At 43.3% G+C, this 21,477-nt stretch overlaps 1 protein-coding gene across 1 annotated transcript in view; it reads left to right on the top strand.

Moving 5' to 3' along the window:
• Positions 1-21,477, top strand: part of LOC126203433 (PDZ and LIM domain protein 3) — a 449,093-nt gene that overhangs the window by 80,035 nt on the left and 347,581 nt on the right. Inside the window, exon 3 of the mRNA XM_049937752.1 lies at positions 9,350-9,498. Within this exon, the coding sequence (XP_049793709.1) occupies positions 9,350-9,498 (149 nt within the window). The remainder of the gene's footprint in view (positions 1-9,349; positions 9,499-21,477) is intronic.

Raw genomic sequence — 21,477 nt, 5'->3', positions numbered from 1 at the left:
AGGAAGACCATGAGGTCCAGAGAGTTTGTTGCTCGTGCCCCGGGACAAGGCCATGCGCATATCTTTCAGAGTGACGGCCTCCAAGAATATGGCGTCGCCTTGCACCCAACCTAAAGGTGCAGAACGTCCTAAACGTCATTGTCAGGTCGTTGACCTGCTGGATAGAGAGTGCTGTAATAATCTGTGAGGACACGGGAGATGGCTGTGTGTGTTTCTCTGCAAGTTGCACATCCGCCGCAGTAACTGCCGTGATGAGCCGCCTCTTATGATGTCTCCGTTCTCTGACGATCTGATAAAGAGAAGCACGTTCCTCTGAGATGAAATGTTGCAGGTTCTCTCGAACATGCGTGCCGTCCAATCTGGCAACCGTGATCTGCTGAAGCCTTGCCTGTGTCCAGTGTACGGCCGTTTGGTGCTCTGGCGAAGGTTGTTGCGACGATAGTTCTCTCAAGACCGTGTAGTAAAACTCAGAGGTCGATCATTTCCATAGTGCCCTGTTTCGTCCATACGCCAAGAGTGTGTGTCGAATAGCTGGTTTGGCGCAGTATGTCCACCATTGTGTCGCGGAATCGTAGGAATGACGTTGTCGCTCGCACTTGTGCCAGGTATAAGTGACGGCTACACGGCAATTCCCTTTTCGAATAATGCTGACGTAAGAGTCCAAGGTCCTCTACTATGGTTAGTCTGTTGTCGTGGCAGAGTTACGACGCAGATGAAGGCTTGATGGTCAGAGAATGCAGTGGGCCACAGCTCGGCACTGAAAGTCGCTGCCCGAAGACCTCGGGAAACGTAAATCCTGTCCAACCTGATGGCCGAGTCGCTGGTTAATCCGCGTCGGTCACCTTAAATTAGTGTCCATGTATCATGCAAGTGGAGGTCGCCGACCGTTGCATGAAGGGCTGGACACGGAACATGGTGAGGGAGGGATCTAATCTTCAGGGCGTAAGATGCTGTTCAAGTCCCCGCCCACCACAAAGTACTCTGTAACGACTTGAAATGATGGAGGTACATCAGTAGCGTAACAGAGCGTCCGCTCTTAACGCTTCGCAGTGCCAGACGGGGCATACAGATTCACAAAGCGGACTGGGCCGATGGTGAGCGCAACTCTGATGGCAAATACGGAATGTCATTGGTTCTATGACATCGCGTAGCAGTATGACAGTAAGACCACCACTGTCGGTAGTTGGGTCGTGTAAGACGTGTATCCATAAACATCAAGGAGCAAATCAAACCGTACCTTTTGAAGAAACACGATATCAATGTCCGCCGCTTGAATCACGGCCTTTAACAGCTGGGTTTTGATCGTGGAACATTGACTGTACCTATTCCATACACCTGGATCATTGGATAGCACGACGTATTCTCCAGTCGTTTATGCCAGTAAGCGCCTCATTACCGAATAACCGTCATGGTTCAAAAAAATGGTTCAAATGGCTCTGAGCACTATGGGACTTAACATCTATGGTCATCAGTCCCCTAGAACTTAGAACTACTTAAACCTACCTAACGACATCACACAACACCCAGTCATCACGAGGCAGAGAAAATCCCTGACCCCGCCGGGAATCGAACCCGGGAACCCGGGCGTTGGAAGCGAGAACGCTACCGCACGACCACGAGCTGCGGACAACCGTCATGGTCACCCGCAACATATTATTACTGATCGGCAAAGACAAGATGTCCGTCCGACGATCCGCCGGCCGCGGGCATCAGGTGGTCGCTCGAGTCCGACTTCATTCTTTCCATTTCCATCTAGTATGCCCAGCCACCAATGGAAGTTTGGTACGTTAGACGAGGATGACGTTCACCTGGTATCTCAGCCACAAAATCGTCAGGGGGCTCGTCAGTGCATTGAGCACCTTCCAACTGTCTTTATCCTTAGGCGGACGTTGCCAGCAGCGAACCAGGAGCCGTTTGACTGGGGCTCACAGCCTGGGCCGCAGGGGGATTGTTCTCGTCCTCTTGTAACCTGTCACCATCTCGTGAAGCGTTTCCTGCGGACAGCCTCTTCTTCTTTCGTCGTTTGGGCGACTTCTGCTTTCGTTAACGCTTGTCCGCGTCCTGTGGATCACGACGAACAGTAGTTACCTCCCGCATCTCCGCGTTCGAGCTCGAATCGATCTTCTGGTGTTCTCCTCCCTCACACCGATGGAGTGCAGAAGTGGTCGCTGCTGTCGAGCACGTCGACGGTTCCGGTGCAGGCCGCGGCGTCGTAGCGCGGAAACCGGGCCCGCTGATGTTTGCAACTGGAACGGAACAACGTCCGCCGCCTCGTCGTATCGGAACCTTGTCCGCGTCATGTGCGTTCATGTCTCAACGCATGTAATAGGCAGCGTTGTCGGTCGCGACGTAGGCGTCGTGTCTGCTCGTGGTATCTGTACTAGGCGTCTCTGCAGCTCTTTAGAGCGAACATGCTCTTCCTTCCCTAACCCCAAAAAAGTCCGCGGTCGACCGTCATAAACGGCGATCGCTTGACAGCCACCAACGGTCACATACGACGGGATGTATTTGCGCAGTTCGATTCGCACCTGACGCACTCCAGAAAGCGTGACTTAGTACTTCCCCGTAAGGCCGTAGTGCGTCCACGACAAACGTGGCCGGAACTTCAAACGGCAGCTCCAAGACTCTTATGTTGCGAACACCGCGGCTTGCATGGTCGATAGTCACTACACTCACTTTGCCGTCTGAGTGGTGGAAACGATATCCGTCGGTGGAACGGCGAATAAGCGTTTCGCACGCTGCTTCATCTACAAATTTCAGGTAAACTGTGCTGGAGACGACCGAAAGATGTTTACCGAGAAGTTCCTGTGGATCGACGTGCATTACTTCAAGCAAGAAACGCTCTACTTCGTATGCTTCGTACTGAGCATGGAACGTTCACTTTATCGTGGTCTTTCTGTACGAAAGCGCCATCGTCTTTCGAGGTGACCTGTCTACACTGCAAAACCAGCACCCGCACGAGTAAGCGACGGGCCGCTCGCGGAACGCCACACAGAGCCCCACGCACGCCCGCTTCACAATACGGCTGAGAGCCGACTGTCACTAAGTCACCCTGCTACAGCGGTTCACACAATTGCACGGATTAACCTGGCACGCCTCTCTCCTCGATCCAAATTCTCACTGCCACCCTAGTCTACTTTATATTCCCTCTTACACACTAACAGTTCTGTGAACGACTGTACCAGGATGGCTTAGTGCCCAGCGCACCTGCCGAATAAGCAGGGTTCGATTCTCGGCCTTGGTGCAACTTTCCACTCCCCGCTTGTCTACATACATAAAAACAAGATAATCATGGGTGCTGCTGTTGACAGCATTTCTATAGAAACATCGCGTTTCCAAAACAAAATGTGTAATATAACTACTTGAAGGCCAATGAATCATAAACCAATTCAAGACTAATAAAAGAAATATGAATTGCACTCTGACGGAAAAACTCGTAACGCCAAGGAACTGTGCGACATAAACGAAATCTCTTGATGCAATAATTTACCAACAGCCGTATGTATTGTAGAAATTTATTTTATGAACTTCTTATGTGCTACCAGTTTCGGCATTACACTGATGCCATCTTCAGGCCCCGGTACAATAGGTAGAACAAATGTACTATTATAAAAAATATAGAACATACGTTAAAAATTGACAGGTATCATGTTAACTATCTAAGTGGCTCAAAAAGACATATTGTATATCATTAAAACTATATGTAACGTTAGGGCAAATATGCTTCTGCCTATGTCATGCTGTTGTCAATAGTATTCACTGGCTCAAATGGCTCTGAGCACTATGGGACTTAACATCTATGGTCATCAGTCCCCTAGAACTTAGAACTACTTAAACCTAACTAACCTAAGGACATCACACAACACCCAGCCATCACGAGGCAGAGAAAATCCCTGACCCCGCCGGGAATCGAACCCGGGAACCCGGGCGTGGGAAGCGAGAACGCTACCGCACGACCAAATAGTATTCACTGTTTTACTCGAATACAGCATGACACATTAACATATGTATACGCTATTTATAAATCCGTACCACACAGTTGTAATAGGCCATGAAACACAACAATCAAACCGAGCGAGGTGGCGCAGTGGTTAGCACACTGGACTCGCATTCGGGAGGACGACGGTTCAATCCCGTCTCCAGCCATCCTGATTTAGGTTTTCCGTGATTTCCCTAAATCGTTTCAGGCGAATGCCGGGATGGTTCCTTTGAAAGGGCACGGCCGATTTCCTTCCCCATCCTTCCCTAACCCGAGCTTGCGCTCCGTCTCTAATGACCTCGTTGTCGACGGGACGTTAAACAACACTAACCTAACCTAACCTAACAACAATCAAATTTACTGCATACAATAATATGTCCGGTGGAATAATTTTATTTAATAATTAATTAATATAAATAAATAATAAAATAAATTAAAATACAAGAAAATGTGACATAACCATGTCAGACTACATAAGTTACATATGTGTAGCCTAGGTCGTATTATGTGTGGTATGACAAATAGCTGCCGCAGTATTAACGATATAAAGCATAAAAGAGTTCACGATTTAAACCAATTCAATCGTACTGTAAAAATCATCAAACACCTGGTCACCGTTGGCACTTTATGTAAGACCACCCAGCACTGTTCTGAGTGGATTAATGCAACGATAGTAGCTGCCTCATATAGTCATAGATACAAAGAAGATTCTCAATCTCTGTGTATCAAAAAATGTCTATCTCCCTACATATAAGTCCTATACAATTATGTAGGATTATACCAAGTGGAATCGAACGAATAAAAAGGAAAGGTAGAAAAAGAAATGTATAGGAGGCCGCCTATAAGTCCGAACATAAACCCCAAAATGAAATGTATACCATCCCTAAGACTAAGGGTACCACCCACAACCACGTCAAATCACTCTCAAGGTTGCATTAAAGCCGGGTGTAGTAACGTATGAGATGACTATCAGGATCTTAAGTACATCATCCAGTGTCATCATATTCTGTCTCTTGACCTTGAGTCGGAAACTGTCTGCATGGGTCAAAATGTCGCGGTACCTAAAAACCGGTCAAAATATTTGACTAGCTAAAATCAACAATAACGAATTTATACCCATGAGCTAAGTATCAAGGATATGCAATGTTACATCAAGTATAAAATTAGTTAATTGGCAACTCAAGAGTGCAACGGCAGGTGAACAGTACAGTAATCCAAAGGGGTTAGAAAATGATGATGGACACATGCAAGTTATGGCAGTGGACAACTTCCACAGGAGGGGAAAAAATGTTGTATTGACCCATATGTGCCTTATACTGGCAAGCATCAAAATAGCATCTAAGTATGTACGCAAAACTCCAAAGTATTATACTAAAGTCCCCATGATCATCAGTATTCAAGTATTATAAGTATTTCATTTGAAGATGTATGGCAACATTGACCTAACAATATCTATCAGAGCATAAGTAATTTTGCTGGTACATCACTGATGATCTGGACCAACAAGTTAAAATATAAGTCACTGCCTATTTATGCATACCGATATCATTAAATCTTGACAGGGTAACACCTATAAAGCTGTGTCTGTAAACTGTTCATCCATCCTAGGTACCAGCTTACCACATACTCACTGTGGTAAACGCTCCCTTATAACTAAATTGTAGTAAGGTTATACGAACAACTAACAGGGAAATGTTATCAGAAGTAAGTCAAAAACATTATCTCTAACGTTACCATATAGGTGTAAAGATTCACTGGCCTCAAATGTATCAGAGACCAAGTAATTCGATGGGGACGCAGTGGTTCGATTAAGTTCATATAATACAAATCTGTTGCGAACCAAGCACAAACACTCAACATATACGAGTCAAAGCTAAAAATATAAAATATGTTAACTTCAGATAACGGACCCCTAGCTTAGGTGTCAATGGCTACCTACACCTTAGTCAAAACTACTAAATATTGTCCATCCTGTCACTTATATCTACATCAGGCGTTGCCGTGATATTAAAAATAAATACACACATTTACTAGGATTCATATAGGAAGAGGTTGACAGACGAAATGCAATTATTGCGTACTCCTACTGCCCAATATGCCAGAGAGGTGTCGGGCGGTTCTAGCCGCTACAGTGAGGAACTGCACGACCGCTACGGTCGCAGGTTCGAATCCTGCCACGGGCATGGATGTGTGTGATGTCCTTAGGTTAGTTAGGTTTAAGTAGTTCTAAGTTCTAGGGAACTGATGACCTCAGAAGTTAAGTCCCATAGTGCTCAGACCCATTTGAACCATTTTTTTGTATCAGGTGAGATATTTTTACACCAGAATCTAACTCTCAGTCTACTTATAACCATTCAAACACCTTCTCTAATACATTACTACAATATTATGATGCATAATTAAAGAAGATCGTAATTAGGGTGTTATAGAGTAAAATATATGTCACCACACGTCATAGTTGTAAGAATGCTATACACGAAAGGAGCCATATAACTGGATCCGTGAATCAAATCTAAAATACAAAACAATGGGGTAAATGACGGAGTTTCGAGAAGACATCAACACACTACGTTTTATGATCGACATAGCGTTATGCAGCAGCTCTTGGTGGACAGGCGACGGAGACTGAGGCTGTTTGCAAACATCGATGTGTGGTCAAAGATGAAACTTTAGAGTCAAAGGTTATAGGAAGCGTTGCTGGTAAGAATCGATAATAGTATAGTCGTTTCTAGCGGATCTCTAGTAAGGACGACGCATTACAAATCAAGCTATGGGGAGGCTAACGTATCCAGGGACTATTAATGTTCTTGATATTTGAGTAATAGGTCGTGAAAAATTTCGAAAAAGAAATTATTTTTGGATTCTGTTTGCTCATTCAATAGATTTTTATCCTCTTGCTCTGCATGGATGTAAATTTCCAACTCTTCAGGTATATCCATCGTCCCTCCTTTATCGACAATATGTGGTATTTCTAAATTATCATGAATATTTATGATCGTATGTTTCGTTTTTCGCAAATGTTCTTTAAAGGTGGAGTGCTCAATAGTATGCAAAGCTGTATGTTCACGGAACATTTCTTTAAATGTCCCACTAATCTGACTAACATATATTCCGTCGCAGTCACTACGTTTAATTTTGTAGACTCCAGATCTCACAAGGGGGTCGTGTTTTTCTATAGAATGAGTGAGTGTGTTTGCTAATGTGTTTTTACTGGTAAAGCCTAATTCTATATTGTTTTTACAGAACGTTTGCGCGACTCTGTAGGAGATAGGACCTAATAATTCCACGCTAGAATGTATCTTTTTACTGCTTTCATTCCGGGATAGAGCAATTTCGTGCAGTAAATTGGATTTCTTTTTGAGAAGTTTACTATGAATCTTATCAATAATCTCAGGTTTGTATCCATTTCTTACCGTTCTATCTTTTAGTATGCTCTTTTCTTTTTCGATTTCAGCGTTTGCTAACGGGGTTTTACTCATTCTGCTAACCATGCTGTAAAAGAAAGAAGTTTTGTATGTATTGAAATGCGTAGAACCGATGGGTATAGTAGCATCAGAAGTTGTAGATTTTCTAAAAATGTTGAAACAATGCCTGCCATTCATATTTTCACAGTTATATAGAGAAAATCTATTCTGTCCTCAGTTTGTTGCTCATATGTGAACGCAATTTTATGGTGGAGGTTATTGAAAATACTTAAAAGTTTATCTAACCCAATATTCCTTTCTTTGTATAATATGATGGTGTCGTCTACGTATCGAAACTAGTGAAGTATTAAGTCATTTAGCTCTGAGTGTTTTGTAAAGGCTAAAATTTCAGTATGGTTCAAAAAGATGTTAGATAGTGTCCCTGCTAAGTAATATCCCATGGCTAACCCGTCTTGTTGTTGAAAGATTTCATTATTGAACTGAAAGTAATTGTAAGAGAGAACCAGCTTGAGCAACTGGATGAACTCTTCAATTTCACTTACTGACATGTTTAGACTTGAGGAAATTCTTGTTGCAGATATCAAGCTACATGTAGTAATTAACACACAAGTGATCCAGAAAACTCATGCACACTAAATGTAAAAGTATTTACAAAAAGAAACAATCTGTTGTTTGAACTAAATATGCATATAATTTTATAATCATTTAACAAAAACGTTCACATTGCAGAATAAATAAAAACTAAAACCCACTGATGATGGCACAATGGTGCCGAAACATGTTTGGGTACTGAGAAAAAACGGTGTTTAGCATAAGTGGAGAGCCTCACATCCAACAATATTGATATTTTGTTTATGTAGGTGTTTCGTAAAACCGAAAACTAAGCCACTGGGATAATTTGGGACAATTTGTATTAAATATTTCAAACTTTTTTACAGAATGACGAAGAAATTCTCAATGTATCTTGAGTTTTATCAAAAATTTCTCAGAAAAAGAGACCTAACTGTCCTCATTGTAGCCAATAGCTACAAAACATGCCTTGCTTGCATCACTACTCTCTCATGCGACACTTGTTTCATCGACTCTCTGCACGCCTATTTAAAGTCAATCAAGTTAAAATGTGTGAACTATACTTTTCGTACATAACTGGTAGAAGTTGGTAGACCTCTTTCTGCCAATGATTTGCCAATAATAATAATAATACAATGTAGATCCTACAGCAATGTAGTTGTCATTATATAGTTACTGTTGTGTTGTACTTTTTATTGGTTCCTTCATCTGTTCCAAATTGAACAGTGATGAAATTTCTGGGCCATTGTGGGAACTACCTACAACTCGGATATATTTAAGCATGTGATGTGTATGTCTCAAATTTACTGTTAAAGATGCATGATACAAAATGCAACGTGTGTATAAAGTGAGTTGACCACGTGAGAAAGAAGCGGTTCAGACATACGTTTCACAAGCTGTAACCACCACGGAGTGTCACGTGTTAATGATAGCATTTAAAAAATGTAACTATTGGTAATTTATGCAATCAGTACTACAATCGTATAAAGTCTGATAATAGTAATTATCTTACAAAAATAATATACTGTCCTGACCGAAACACAATCAAACCGTTTCGTTTTTACCCCCTCGGGGTAATTACGTCCGAGTTGGGAACCAGTGTTCTACGCACTGTGCTGTGAGGCGGGAGGGGCAGCAGTCACGTTACCGCTCAAAGCGAAGCTGCGCCTCATACCTACCGTGTAAGTTTGGAATGACATTCAAAATCTGCAGAGCTCTTCTGGAAAAACCTTAACCGAAACCGTAGCGACGTCACTTTCGAAGTCAATATAATTTTGTTGACGCCAAAATTCTGTTTTGCACAGCTGAAAGGTCACTCCATATTCAATGGTGTGTAGGACTGCTGACACAGGTGTGCGTGTGTTGCGTGTTGCAGGCGCAGCCAGGGTCGCCTGCGGACGGGCGTCTGAAGCGCGGGGACATTATCACCAAGATAGCAGAGTACGATGCGCGGGACCTCCGCCACCAAGACGCGCAGTCGCTCTTCCAGAACGCCGGCAACTCCATCTCCGTCGTCGTCCAGCGGTGAGTAGCCGCTCCTATGATTTACCCAATACAACACACAAAGAACGTCACGAAGTAGCCCCAGAAGAATATAACAAGGTCAATGCGAAAGGAAGCAGGTGCTGCCCGCTGTATTACCGGAAAATCAGTTTAGTAAGGAGTGGTTGCAAAACACGGAAACGAATATTTTACAGGAGAATGGAAAATGTGATAGAAGCTGACCTCGACGAAAATCAGTTGGGGTTCTTAAGAACCATAGGAAAACACAAGGCAATATACACCGTCCGTCCAAAATGTTTCGAGACTGATTTTATTACTGGCGCACCAACATCGGTGCAGTAACTACGGTGGCTGCTACAACTAACAACTGTAAACAACAGATATGCAGTCGATCAGTCAGTTGTGAGCAGTGTTAAGTTGTGGGCTTCCGATCGAAATATGTCAACATTATGTCACAAATCGAAATGGAGCAACATCTTTGGATCAAGTGTTCATGACATTTTTCCGGATTGTTTTGCAGAACCAAAATTATGTACGAAGTTTGTCCCTCACAACTTGACTCCCGAACAAAAACAATGCCGCATGTTCGTCTGCCGTGAACTGGTTGAAACACAAAACGTGGAAAATTCTTTTCTGAAGGGAGCCATCACGGGTGACGAGGCTTGATATTATCAGTACGGACCTTCCACAAAACCACAAACTAGATTTTCGCTTGGAGCCTCAGTGCCTTTACGGCATAACAGACATTCAAACCAATGTGACGCGCGAGTTGAACAACATCCCAAAGAAGGACTTGTGTGACAGTTTCACTTGGTTGTTCGAACGTTCTGCGCTTTATACTAATGTGTCAGAGATTATGTAAACACCTGAAGCATTAAAACCACAAATTTAACGTTTCTCCTTTTTTTTACCAACCCAGTTTCGAAACATTTTGGACTGACGGGCTACACCATTGAAATTATGAAGATGGCAGGGATAAAATACAGGGAGCTAAATCTTATTTAGAACTTGTACTGAAACCACACTGCGGTTATAAGAGCCGAAGGGCATGAATCGACCGCTGTGATCGATAATGGAAAACACTTGGTTGTAGCCCATCATCGATTTTCTTCAATTTGTACAAGGGTTGGACATTTAATGTTGGCAACTATTTATTTACAGCTCGTACAAAATAGATACGTGTTTCAAAGTTTTACTGACCTTCAAAGTAGTCATCAGCATTGTGTATAGCCCGTTGCCAGCGATGTGGAAGTCGTAGGATACTCTTAGCAGTGCCAGTTGTGTTGACAATTCGAGCGGCGCCGTCTATTGTCCGATGAATTTTGTAGCAGTTCTGAAGCGAATGCCGTGAACTGTTTCCTTCAGTTTAGAAATCGAGTTGGACTCACCAGGGAGTGGAGCTTTGCTATTTGCATTATAATTCTGCTAGAAATTGCAAAGAACTTACATCATCAGTCGAACGAAACTGCTACCCCCATGAAAAGAGGTAATAAAAAGAACATCAAGAGAAATGAAGCAAAGATATAGAATGTAGTTGAATTAAATCAGGCTGTGCTGAGGGAATTAGATTAACAAATTAGTCGATGAGTTTTTTTGGGAGGGGGGGAAGCGGGAGGAAATTAACTTATGACAGACGAAGTAGGTATGATGGATAACGCAGAATAGTGACTTGACTTGACTTGACTTGACTTAATTCCTTTGGCCCCTATGGGGGCATAGGGCATCCAGGAGAACTCGCCATCCGTCTCTGTCTTTGGCCATTTGCCTCAATTCTGCCCAGGTCTTGCCAACTCTTTTTGCTTCCCCTTCCACTGTCCTCTTCCATGTGCCCCTTGGTCTTCCTCTCTTCCTTGTTCCCTGGGGATTCCATTCCAATGCTTTTTTCTCGATGGCTCCATCAGGTTTTCTCAAGGTGTGCCCCAACCAGCCCCACTTTCTCTCTCGTATCTGTTCTTCTATAGGTATCTGGTTTGTTATTCGCCAGAGCTCCTCATTACATATTTTTTCTGGCCACCAGATATTCATGATGCGTCGAAGACATCTATTTATGAAGCTTTGTAATTGGGTTGTTATCTTTTTATCCATTTTCCAGCTTTCACTGGCGTACAGAAGGACAGCCTTCACATTTGTATTAAAAATACGGATTTTTGTTTTGTATGTGATATTTCTATTTTTCCATATTGGATACAATTGTATGAAGGCAGCATTTGCCTTTTTAATGCGGTTTTTCACGTCATCTCCAGCTCCACCGTCTTCCGCCACTATACTACCCAGATACAGGAATGAGTTGACAGTCTCCACTCGCTGCTCACCTATTAACAGGGGCACCTCCTTGTTACCTGAATTTACTCTCATTTCCTTTGTTTTGCCTGTATGTATCTTGAGGCCAGCAGTCTCTGCTTCTTCTTTCAGCAAGCTTAATTTAGCTTGCATATCAGTCAGCCTTGGAGCTAATAAAACTATGTCGTCTGCAAAATCCAAATCCTCCAGACGTTCGTGGATCCGCCACTGGATTCCTCGTCTCCTGCCTGCTGTGACTCTTCTCATAACAGAGTCTAGAATGAGTAGAAAAAGCGTTGGTGACAAAATGCAACCCTGCCGGACTCCAGTTGTTACTTTTATGGGCTCTGTCATATTTCCCTTGTGGAGTATGCAGCATTCGTAGCCATCATATAGATCTTTTATGCTGTTTAAGATCTTCTGTGGTATGCCATACTTCCGCAACACCTGCCAGAGCACTTTATGTTTCACGGAATCGAAGGCCTTTTGAAAATCAATGAATGCCAGGTACATGGTTGCTTGGAATTCTTTGCTTTGCTCTAAGATGATCCTAAGAGTGTTAATAAGATCAACACAGCTGCGTTGTGCCCTAAAACCGGCCTGTTCTTTACGCAGTCGCTTTTCAAGGGATTCTTTAATTCGGTTTAAAATAATTCTGGTGAGGACCTTACTGGGCACTGACAACAATGTAATACCACGCCAGTTGTTACAGTCTGACAAATTTCCCTTTTTTGGGAGCTTTACCACCAAGCCATTTTTCCACTCCTTTGGAGATTTCTCTTCAAGCCAAATATGCTTCAGCAAAGGATGGAGCATTTTAACAGTACTTTCAGTATCGGCTTTTAAGAGCTCCGGTGCTATGTTGTCTAGGCCTGGAGCCTTTGTATTTTTTAGTGTTTTCAAGGCAATCCTAATTTCGTCCATTGTGGGGCACTGCAAATTTATATTTTGGTCTTCTTCGACTTCCTCTGGAACATCTCTTACTTGTTTCCCTTGATTGTCTTCACAATTTAACAGTTCCCTGAAGTGCTCCTCCCATCTCTGTAGCTGTGCCTGTTGAGTTGTAAGCAACACACCATTCTTGTTCTTAACTGGTCCTTCATGTCTGAAGTTCTTCATTGACAACCATTTGGTAATGTTGTAGAGGTCTTTCATATTTCCTTGTCTTGCTGTGTCTTCTGCTAATTTTGCTTGCTCATCTATCCATTTCCTTTTATCTCGACGTAGCAATGTTTTCACTTTTTTGTTTGCCTCCATGTATTCTTTATGCGCTTCGCTCTTTTGCGCTCTTGTCTTACAAAAATTTAACTTAAGTTTTAGTTCTTTCCTGTGGCTGATTTCATTCCACGTAGCATCGGAGATCCATTCCTTCCTTTGATGTGCCTTAAATCCTAGGATTTTTTCTCCCACATCTAAATAACTGTTCTTGATTTTTTGCCAGCATGTTTCAGTTCCCTCTTCCATAAAGTTTTCTTCAGAGAGGACCTGGAATCTGTTTTGTAGTTCAAGGGCAAATGTTTCTTTGATCTGTTGGTCTTTTAATCTTGCCACCTCTATTTTCTTGCACCTATGATTGAGCTTGGTTCTATTTGCCACTATCTTCGGTCTGAATTCCGCCAAAACTAGGTGGTGGTCACTTCCAACGTCTGCCCCTCTTCTATTTCTGACATCTAACAGAGAGTGTCGGAACTTGCGGCTTATGACTATGTGGTCTATTTGATTTTCGGTAACGTGGTCTGGAGAAACCCATGTTATCTTATGGCAGTTACGATGTGGAAACAATGTGCCTCCAATGACTAGGTCATGTTGAGCGCATGTATCTATCAACAGTTCACCATTTACATTCCTGATCCCCATGCCATGCACACCCATGATATGTTCAAGCCCTTCATTTTCTGAACCAACTTTTGCGTTCAAGTCACCCATTAAAATTTTTATGTCCCTAGAATTTATCTGTCTAAGAACTCCGTTAAGCTCTGTATAAAATGAATCTTTTAATTCTCCTTTAGCTATTTCAGTAGGTGCATAGCATTGAATTACAGTGACATATCGCACATTTGTTTTAAAGCGTGCGGTTATTATCCGTTCTGAGACTGGTTTCCACTCCAGTAAGTTCTTCTTGCTGCTTTTAGATAGTAAGAGCCCTACACCGTTCTTGTGCATCGCGTCCTCACCGGTCTGACCCGCATACAGCAACACTCCACCATTTTGTGTTTGGAATTCCCCAGATTCTGGCCACCTTACTTCACTTAGTCCCAATATATCTAGTCGATAGTTCTCCATCTCTTTTCAACTTGTCTTAGCCTCCCTGCCTCTCTCAACGTCCTTACATTCCAAAAACCGATACGGGTTTTCCTTTTCAGGCCAAAGGTCATATCCTTAAGATCCATCCGGCTGTTTCTCCTTTTAGTTTCTGTGATATGTGTTTTTTGGTGGTGCGGGTTAACAGCCCACAGCCCCCGAGTGTCCTGGTGGGGCTGTCACCTCATGGCCTGGACACCTGCCAAGGTTTTATTTCAGGGCCTTACCCCTTAGATAGCTTGTCTTCACCACGACTACAGAACGCTATCCATCCCTTCGCAGTAAGGCCTATGTGCATCAACGTTGTTCTGGTTTCCAAGGATCTTCCGCTGTCCACATTAGGGGACTGTGTCTGCTGCCACACAATCACAAGGAGGAAAAGGAAATGAAGGGAATGTATAGGATGGGACAGAACAGAATAGGATAGGACAGGACACTAGACGGGACGTTGTGAGACACACTTTGTCTGGATCCTCTATGGAGACCTGTCCGGCTTGGGAGGCCTTGCCGGTAGTTACACCACCGCCGGCATAGCCCTCCACTTCATTGGATCACACAAACCCCCTCGCCCACACGGACAGTGTTTCGTTAAGGCGGTGTCTCCTGAGGGGGAACGCAGAATAGTGGTAGCAAGGAAATTCTTTCTTGGAAAGTGAAATTCGTTAAGGTCGAATATAAATTAGGTATTGTGATCTGAAGATATTTGTCTGGAGTGTAATGAGCTTCTCGAATAACTAATGAGAAATAAATCTCGGGTGAACAGCCTGGTATGAGTGTGCATAGGACACCCGAGATTTATTTCGTCATAAAATACTCCTGGAGAAATTGAAAAATCACAACTAATGAGAAGGTACAGAATAGAAATGGGATCGCACACTCTGACTACAAAAAGGGATCAGTTAATAGGACACATCCTGAGACATGAATATGTTGTCAATTTGGTAATGGATGAAAGTGTGGAGGGTAAAAATTGTGGAGGGATACCGTGACGTGAGTGCACTAAGCGGGTTTAAATGTATGTTGGTTGCAGTACTTTCGCACAGCTGAAGACGCTTCTGCAGAATAGGCTATTTTGGAGAGCTACATCAAACGAATCTTCGGACAGCAACTGTGAAGTCTTTTCATCGCGGTTCCTCCTTTCAGTCGTCGCTCTAATTCTGTTATTTCAGATAATCGTTAGAGAAGTAGAATTTCTACTAACATCTCAGGAAAAACATAGGAAAGGTATGTGGAACTGATGATATGTCTGTATGATTCTCTACATTCTATTGTGAAATAACTTCATTCCATTACAGAAACAGATTATTATAGTCAGCTGGAGCGACAAATGGTAGCAGTATACTGACAAAACCTACTTTTTGTTACTAACTGAGGAGAGGCCCGACAGATGTTAGAAACAGCTTCTTTATTAACATGCAAAAACTGGTGGTTCCCGTAGGGATGACAAGAAATTAACTATGCCTCTTCAGATATTCCAACTAAGTATTGTTATAAGGTATAGGCTCCAACTAAGTCCCGGGAGCCAGTACTAAACCGGGAACTCTTGCCTACTGCAAAGCCTATCTTCTCGGTGGGACGCAGTCTTCTCCGATGGCACGTCGGCGAGCGTTTAAGTGGCGGACTGCAAGCGGTCGGCGCATGACTCGGCTACCTCTTACTGACGGGAACTGTCCCAGATGTTTTTTTTATTTTCATTCTTATTTCAATACCCCACAAAGGCGGCGGGATGGCAGTGGATAAAAACCGCTCTTCAGCCAAAGATTATATAAACTGTATTTAAAAGATGGTTAATAGCTGACAATAAGAGACGAGTTTGAAAAAAAAAACATATTGGTGGACGATATTTACGAGTATCGCATAAAAACAAGTGAGAATAAACTAGATTTTTGTAAACTACACATAGATGGTGGTTTCTAAAACTCATCTTACGATTTTATTTTACTGTTAAAATATAGTCGCTGATGAATGTGAATGATGGCATGGAATAATGGTGATGCTAAATGATACCTGAAAAACCTGTCATGATGAAGATGTGATGATGAATATGACCTTGGGGCCCTGTAGAAACGCAAGGAGCGACTAGAAGACAGCAGGGCTTATGAAAGGGGGAGGAGAAAATTGAAGGAAGGTGTGAGGTGGAGCGTTGTGATTAGGGTTGGAAAGGTGGGTATATTCCGTGACGGGTTTCATTGTTGTGGACTGGGAGGTGGTTAAAATTCCTGCGGGAGAGGATGGATAAGGCATGCAAGTGCATGAAAGGTACAGTATCGATGTAGTGGCGCAGCAAGGTACCTGTGTTGGTTAACACTGCGTCGAAAATCAAATGCTGGGACAGAGTTTTGCGATTACTGTATCGAAACTGTAGGTGCTTTAGGAGGACAAGAAGCTATGGGAAATGCATGAGCTGTTACAAGATGCGACTTGGGGAAGGTGGGAGAATGTTGAAGGCGAGGAAGAGTGCATGGGACCTGTAGGATTTAGCCGAAGCAGAGACGCAGGAAACGTCGGCTTAGGAAGGATGTAGACCACAGGTGCAGCCTGTAGTAGCTTTAGTCGGTTTCCGGCTTTGTGTTCAACGGCAAGGAGATGTGTGCTCCTTGTTAATTTTCGGCCGAGGGTTAGTCTAAATACTTTACTTTGTTAGTCAGAGGGATGATTTGTTTTTAGGTGGAGAGATGGGAATCTGGACGACGGAGCCGCCGAGTTGTGGGACCGAATCTTGTGGCTTGGCTTTTCTGTGGATCTACTTGAAGATCCCTCGTATTACACCCCTCGAATAGGAGATTCAAGTGGCGTTGGAGGGAGGCATGTGTTGTGTGGCTAGGTAGACGGTGTCCTCAGGATATTGCAGGATTATGTGGGGGCTGCGGTGTGGGAATGTCTGCAGTACACAGGATGTAAAAGAGGAGTGATTGGATAGAGCCTTCAGTCACACCTGCAGTGGGGTGAAAGATGCGGGATCGGTGTTGAAGAAAGGATGCTATAAGGCCGACATATTTAACTGAGAGTGCAACGATTTGTAGTCTGAAGATCAGAATGCCTTACCTGGTCGAAGACTTTTTGGATATCAGGGGAGACAAATAGGCCAGACTTCCATTTATTCAGATAATGGAAGATTAGGTGGGTAAGATAAAGAAGTTGGTCGTCGATGGAATAATTGGGACGAAAGCCACGTTGGATACTGGGAATGAATAGCTGAGTTGGAAGCTACTGATGGATTAGTTGGGTAGTAATGGCTTCAAAGATATTGGTGGAAACTGACGTGAGGCTGATTCATCGATATGACGATGTGAGGGTGGTTTATCAGGTTTCAGGAAAAGTAGGACTTTGGACGTTTCCCACGGCTCTGGATAATAGCCTGTGTAAACAGTGGTATTGTCAAGGACGGCAGTGGTTTCGTGAAAGGCTCTGGGACAATCTTTCAGATGGTGGTCGGTAATTGTATCGTGACCAGGCACAGTGTTTCGATTTTTAGCGAGTGCTTGTGTAATGTCGACTGCTGTTAAGGTGTGTTTAGTCCTGTTCGTGGAGCGCTGTGGAAGTACTTGAATTTTCATGCGAGGGGTGAGGTAGTTGTGTTGGTATCTTCATACACATAGGAGCTTACGTATACTCAAAGCTGAGAGCATGTGGGATGTTGAATGTGTATTCCAGGTAGAATGTATAGTCGTTGGTTTTGGTGAGGTTGTCGGGAACTAGTCTGTTGTTATGCAGGATGAGATAGATGGGTGTAGGGTAGTTTCCAGGGAGTCTATGGAATGGTTTCCAATACTTTGTAGAGTCTATATGTGTTTCGTTTAGTGATGCTTGTCACGTGTCACATCCGGCGCCGTTTGGCTTATAGCTAACTGCAAACGTATTGCTGCAGCTGTCGGTGGCGTGTGAAGGAATACTCTGTATATGCGACAGGATTCTTGGACGAGGTCAAGAGCACATAGAGAGAGAGCACGACGGTCGTAGTAGAGCGTTTGGAGTGGACTGTGGTGGGAAATTGCGTCCGAGACAGTGTGTTGGGGGAAATCAGCCCCACTTTGGACGCCGTCAGGATTTTGAATTTAGAATGAGGACTTACGATTATGGTATGAATTTGGGCTCGGAATGCGTATCAGTCACCACTGTAATAATCCTGGATGTGTAGGGGTGAATGATTAGAAGTGGTGCAAGTTGGGTATGGTACACAGTATGAGGTCTGGAAAGGATAGGTAGGTGGTCACTCTTTTTTGGATCGAGGACTTCTACTTTGGTGCGTCTCAAGAGGTTAGGGGAAACAATAATGGTATCGGAGGTAATGTCCACGACAGGACAGGTGTGGACAGGGATTTTTATATCGTGGCCATTGAGTATGTTGATAAACTGACAGCAACGCCATTTTTCTTCGACAGTGCGGGAGTGAAGGTTAAGGTTGTCTGTGATTATGTATGTTTTAAGGATATGGACTACATGGGCAGGGAAATCTTAGGGAATGGTATGGTTAGGGCGGTGTAGATAGCACCCAGGGTTAATGTGAGTTTTGGGAGAAAGATGGCGAGGATGGGATGCTCAGTTGAGTCATTTAGGAGCGGTTGGGGAGTAGAAGGGGATATTTCGGAGATGGGCGACGGCTACTGTGTGATGGGTAGTAGGATTGAGATTATCAGTGCGACCTAGGGTGTAAGGAGACATGGCGTATGGAATGGTGGGATTGGAGAAAGATTTCATTGAGGAGGAGGGCATGGATTTCATGTTGTTGGAGACTATGGATAGTAAGATATTTATTGCGGCGGGGTGAACGTATATTTTAGTAAAGGATGTTGTATGTCTCCTGCGCAATTTTCAGAAAACAAAGAGTACTTTGATGGGCCGGTTACACTAGTGTGTCGAGACGACAGAAAATGAAATGGGCTTGATTTTGGGAATATGTGGCGTAGGTATTGAAATGGAAGATGGCGCCTGTAGCGAGGGTTATTTGTTGGAGGATGTGGGTTCTTTGAAAAGGATGTATGTTTTAAAGGATTAATGTTACGAAATGAATTATAGCGTCAATAGTGGGCGAAGGACGAAGGGAGTTGTTTGTGTGGTCTATCAACTGTGCGTAACGGGATGGTGAGCTTAGGCATTTGGGGAGAGGGTTTGGATTTGCATTTGTCGGAGTAGATGGGATGAGGTTGGTCACAGATGTTATAGGTAGGTGGCGAGTTTAGATTCGGGCATTATTTGTGAAGATGGTTCTGCAGTTGTCTCTAGGTCGGGTTAAATAGTCTCTCTTCAGGCAGAGACGTGCTGCTGCCTAATTGGCCATGACTGGATGGAGGTGTGATTCTGTGGTGCGATCGCGGCCTTTTGCTGATGCCTGGCGTCGCACCCGCTGGTCCGTAGGTCTAGGTGCGCCTCCTGGCGGTGTGGGTTTCTGTCTGATGATCCCGCGGGGCTGCTACGGAGCGCGCGAGCATCACCTATTGTGACCCACGCATCGTAATTGTCGTGAGAGTTGCTGCTGTTACCCCTGATCACCACAGAAATTTGCGTATTAAATATGGTCGACGGGCAGAAGGACACAATAATAATAATCTCTGTTGATCCATTCTGGACAAGGGACAGCGTCCCGTCAAATATTTACCAAGAAAAACCGCCAAAACAGTCGTATATTTGGAGAAGTTATTTGATTTAGACAACCGATTTCGGCGTCTCAATAATGCCAACTTCAGGCCCCAGTGCACACCGTGTACAAACAATCAAATATATCGATACTTGCATACCTTGAGCCCTCAGTAACTGAATTCTGTGAATTAGTTTTTGACGTTTTCAAAGCTCTAGTTAAGCAAGTATTGACATATCAAGAATGTCTATACATGGAGTGCACAGGGGGCTGAAGATGACATTATTGAGATGCCGAAACTGGTTGCCTAAATAAAATAATTTCTCAAAATTACGGCAGTTTTGGCGGCTTTCCTTGGTAAATAATAATAATAGGCTTATACCGCTGATGGCATTCTGTTGTGGAATTAGGGAACACGTTTTATACTAACTTATTCTTTTGTTCTCCAAGAAAGGTGTTTTTGGAGAGCGAAATAAACAAAGATGTTTATACTATCTGATCAAAAATGTCCGGACACTTCTCTGTAATTCCGGAACTGACAGACAGATGTAACGAGAGGCGAGCCTCCCAGTATGAAGGGGAGCGGAGGGATACAGAAGTAGTAATAGCTGAATGGATCGGTAGGGGGAGCTCAGTGACCGAACGTGCGTGGATATCACTTGACTAACATGTCAATTAGGACCATTTCCTAATCGGCCTACAGGATTGCGATATAACTGACCGTGATCGCATATGCCTAATGAAATCTTATAGTGAGTAAGGCCATCGTTACCGAAGGAAAATAACGCCGGTTAGTTGGAGGAAAGTGTGCGACAGACTCTTCTGAAGAAAGAATCTATTCTAAACTTATGCTACATACTAATGATAATTTTGAAATTGGTGGAATATAGAGCAACCGCTCATGAACTCCACAGGGGAGAAAGAGGGTACCGCGTAGTATTTACCACAAAATTTACAGATAATACAAAGAAAACATTGATTAGCTAAAAAGGGGATTATTAAACGGTCAAAAATGGTTCAAATGGCTCTGAGCACTATGGGACTTAACTTCTGAGGTCATCTGTCCCCTACAAATTAGAACTACTTAAACCTAACTAACCTAAGGACATCACACACATCCATGCCCGAGGCAGGATTCGAACCTGCCACCGTAGCGGTCGCGCGGTTCCAGACTGTAGCGCCAAGAACCGCTCGGCCACTCCGGCCGGCTTTAAACGGTCACCAGCCCACTAGGACAATGAATCTGTGAGTCTGCAGAATATTAAGAAAGGTAATGGCAAAGAAGTTGAAGCAAATAATCACTGGCGTGGCAACAGAAGGTTGTCACACTTTTCCACAGCACAACAGTTCACGAGAAAATAAATCAGTCAGACAGCTCTGAATTTGCAGTTAATTATTCTGAAATACTGAATTTTTAAAGAAAAATTAAATGAAGTTACTGCTTAAATTAATGACTGGCTTAACGTAAACTTTGTTATGTAAAAATGACTTTTAGTAACATCAGTGTAACGTAATGCAAAATTTAGAAAAGGGCGAGCAATTTACTTTTGATTGTTGAAACATTGAAGTGGACTTACTTTAAGCAAAAGAGCAACTGATTTTACTTTTAAAACAACAATAATGAAATACTGTACATACCAAGCCAGCAGAAGTCACTCGCTAAGCTAAATACAGAATAAATGAAATTGCGCACTCGTAAAATTGTGCTGTATCTTTAATTGTTAGTATTGACAGTGAAATTTACTTTCAGTAGCCTCTGTTATGCAGTACAAGAATGAAGTTACTGAGGCAGAAAAGTTAGACTAAAATAATAATAATGTCTGAGGACAATGATAACACCGATG

Source organism: Schistocerca nitens, chromosome 9 (genome assembly GCF_023898315.1).
Source record: "Schistocerca nitens isolate TAMUIC-IGC-003100 chromosome 9, iqSchNite1.1, whole genome shotgun sequence".
Taxonomy (NCBI): domain Eukaryota; kingdom Metazoa; phylum Arthropoda; class Insecta; order Orthoptera; family Acrididae; genus Schistocerca; species Schistocerca nitens.
Note: the sequence above shows the minus strand (reverse complement) of the source record. Positions and strands in the feature narration are given on the sequence as shown.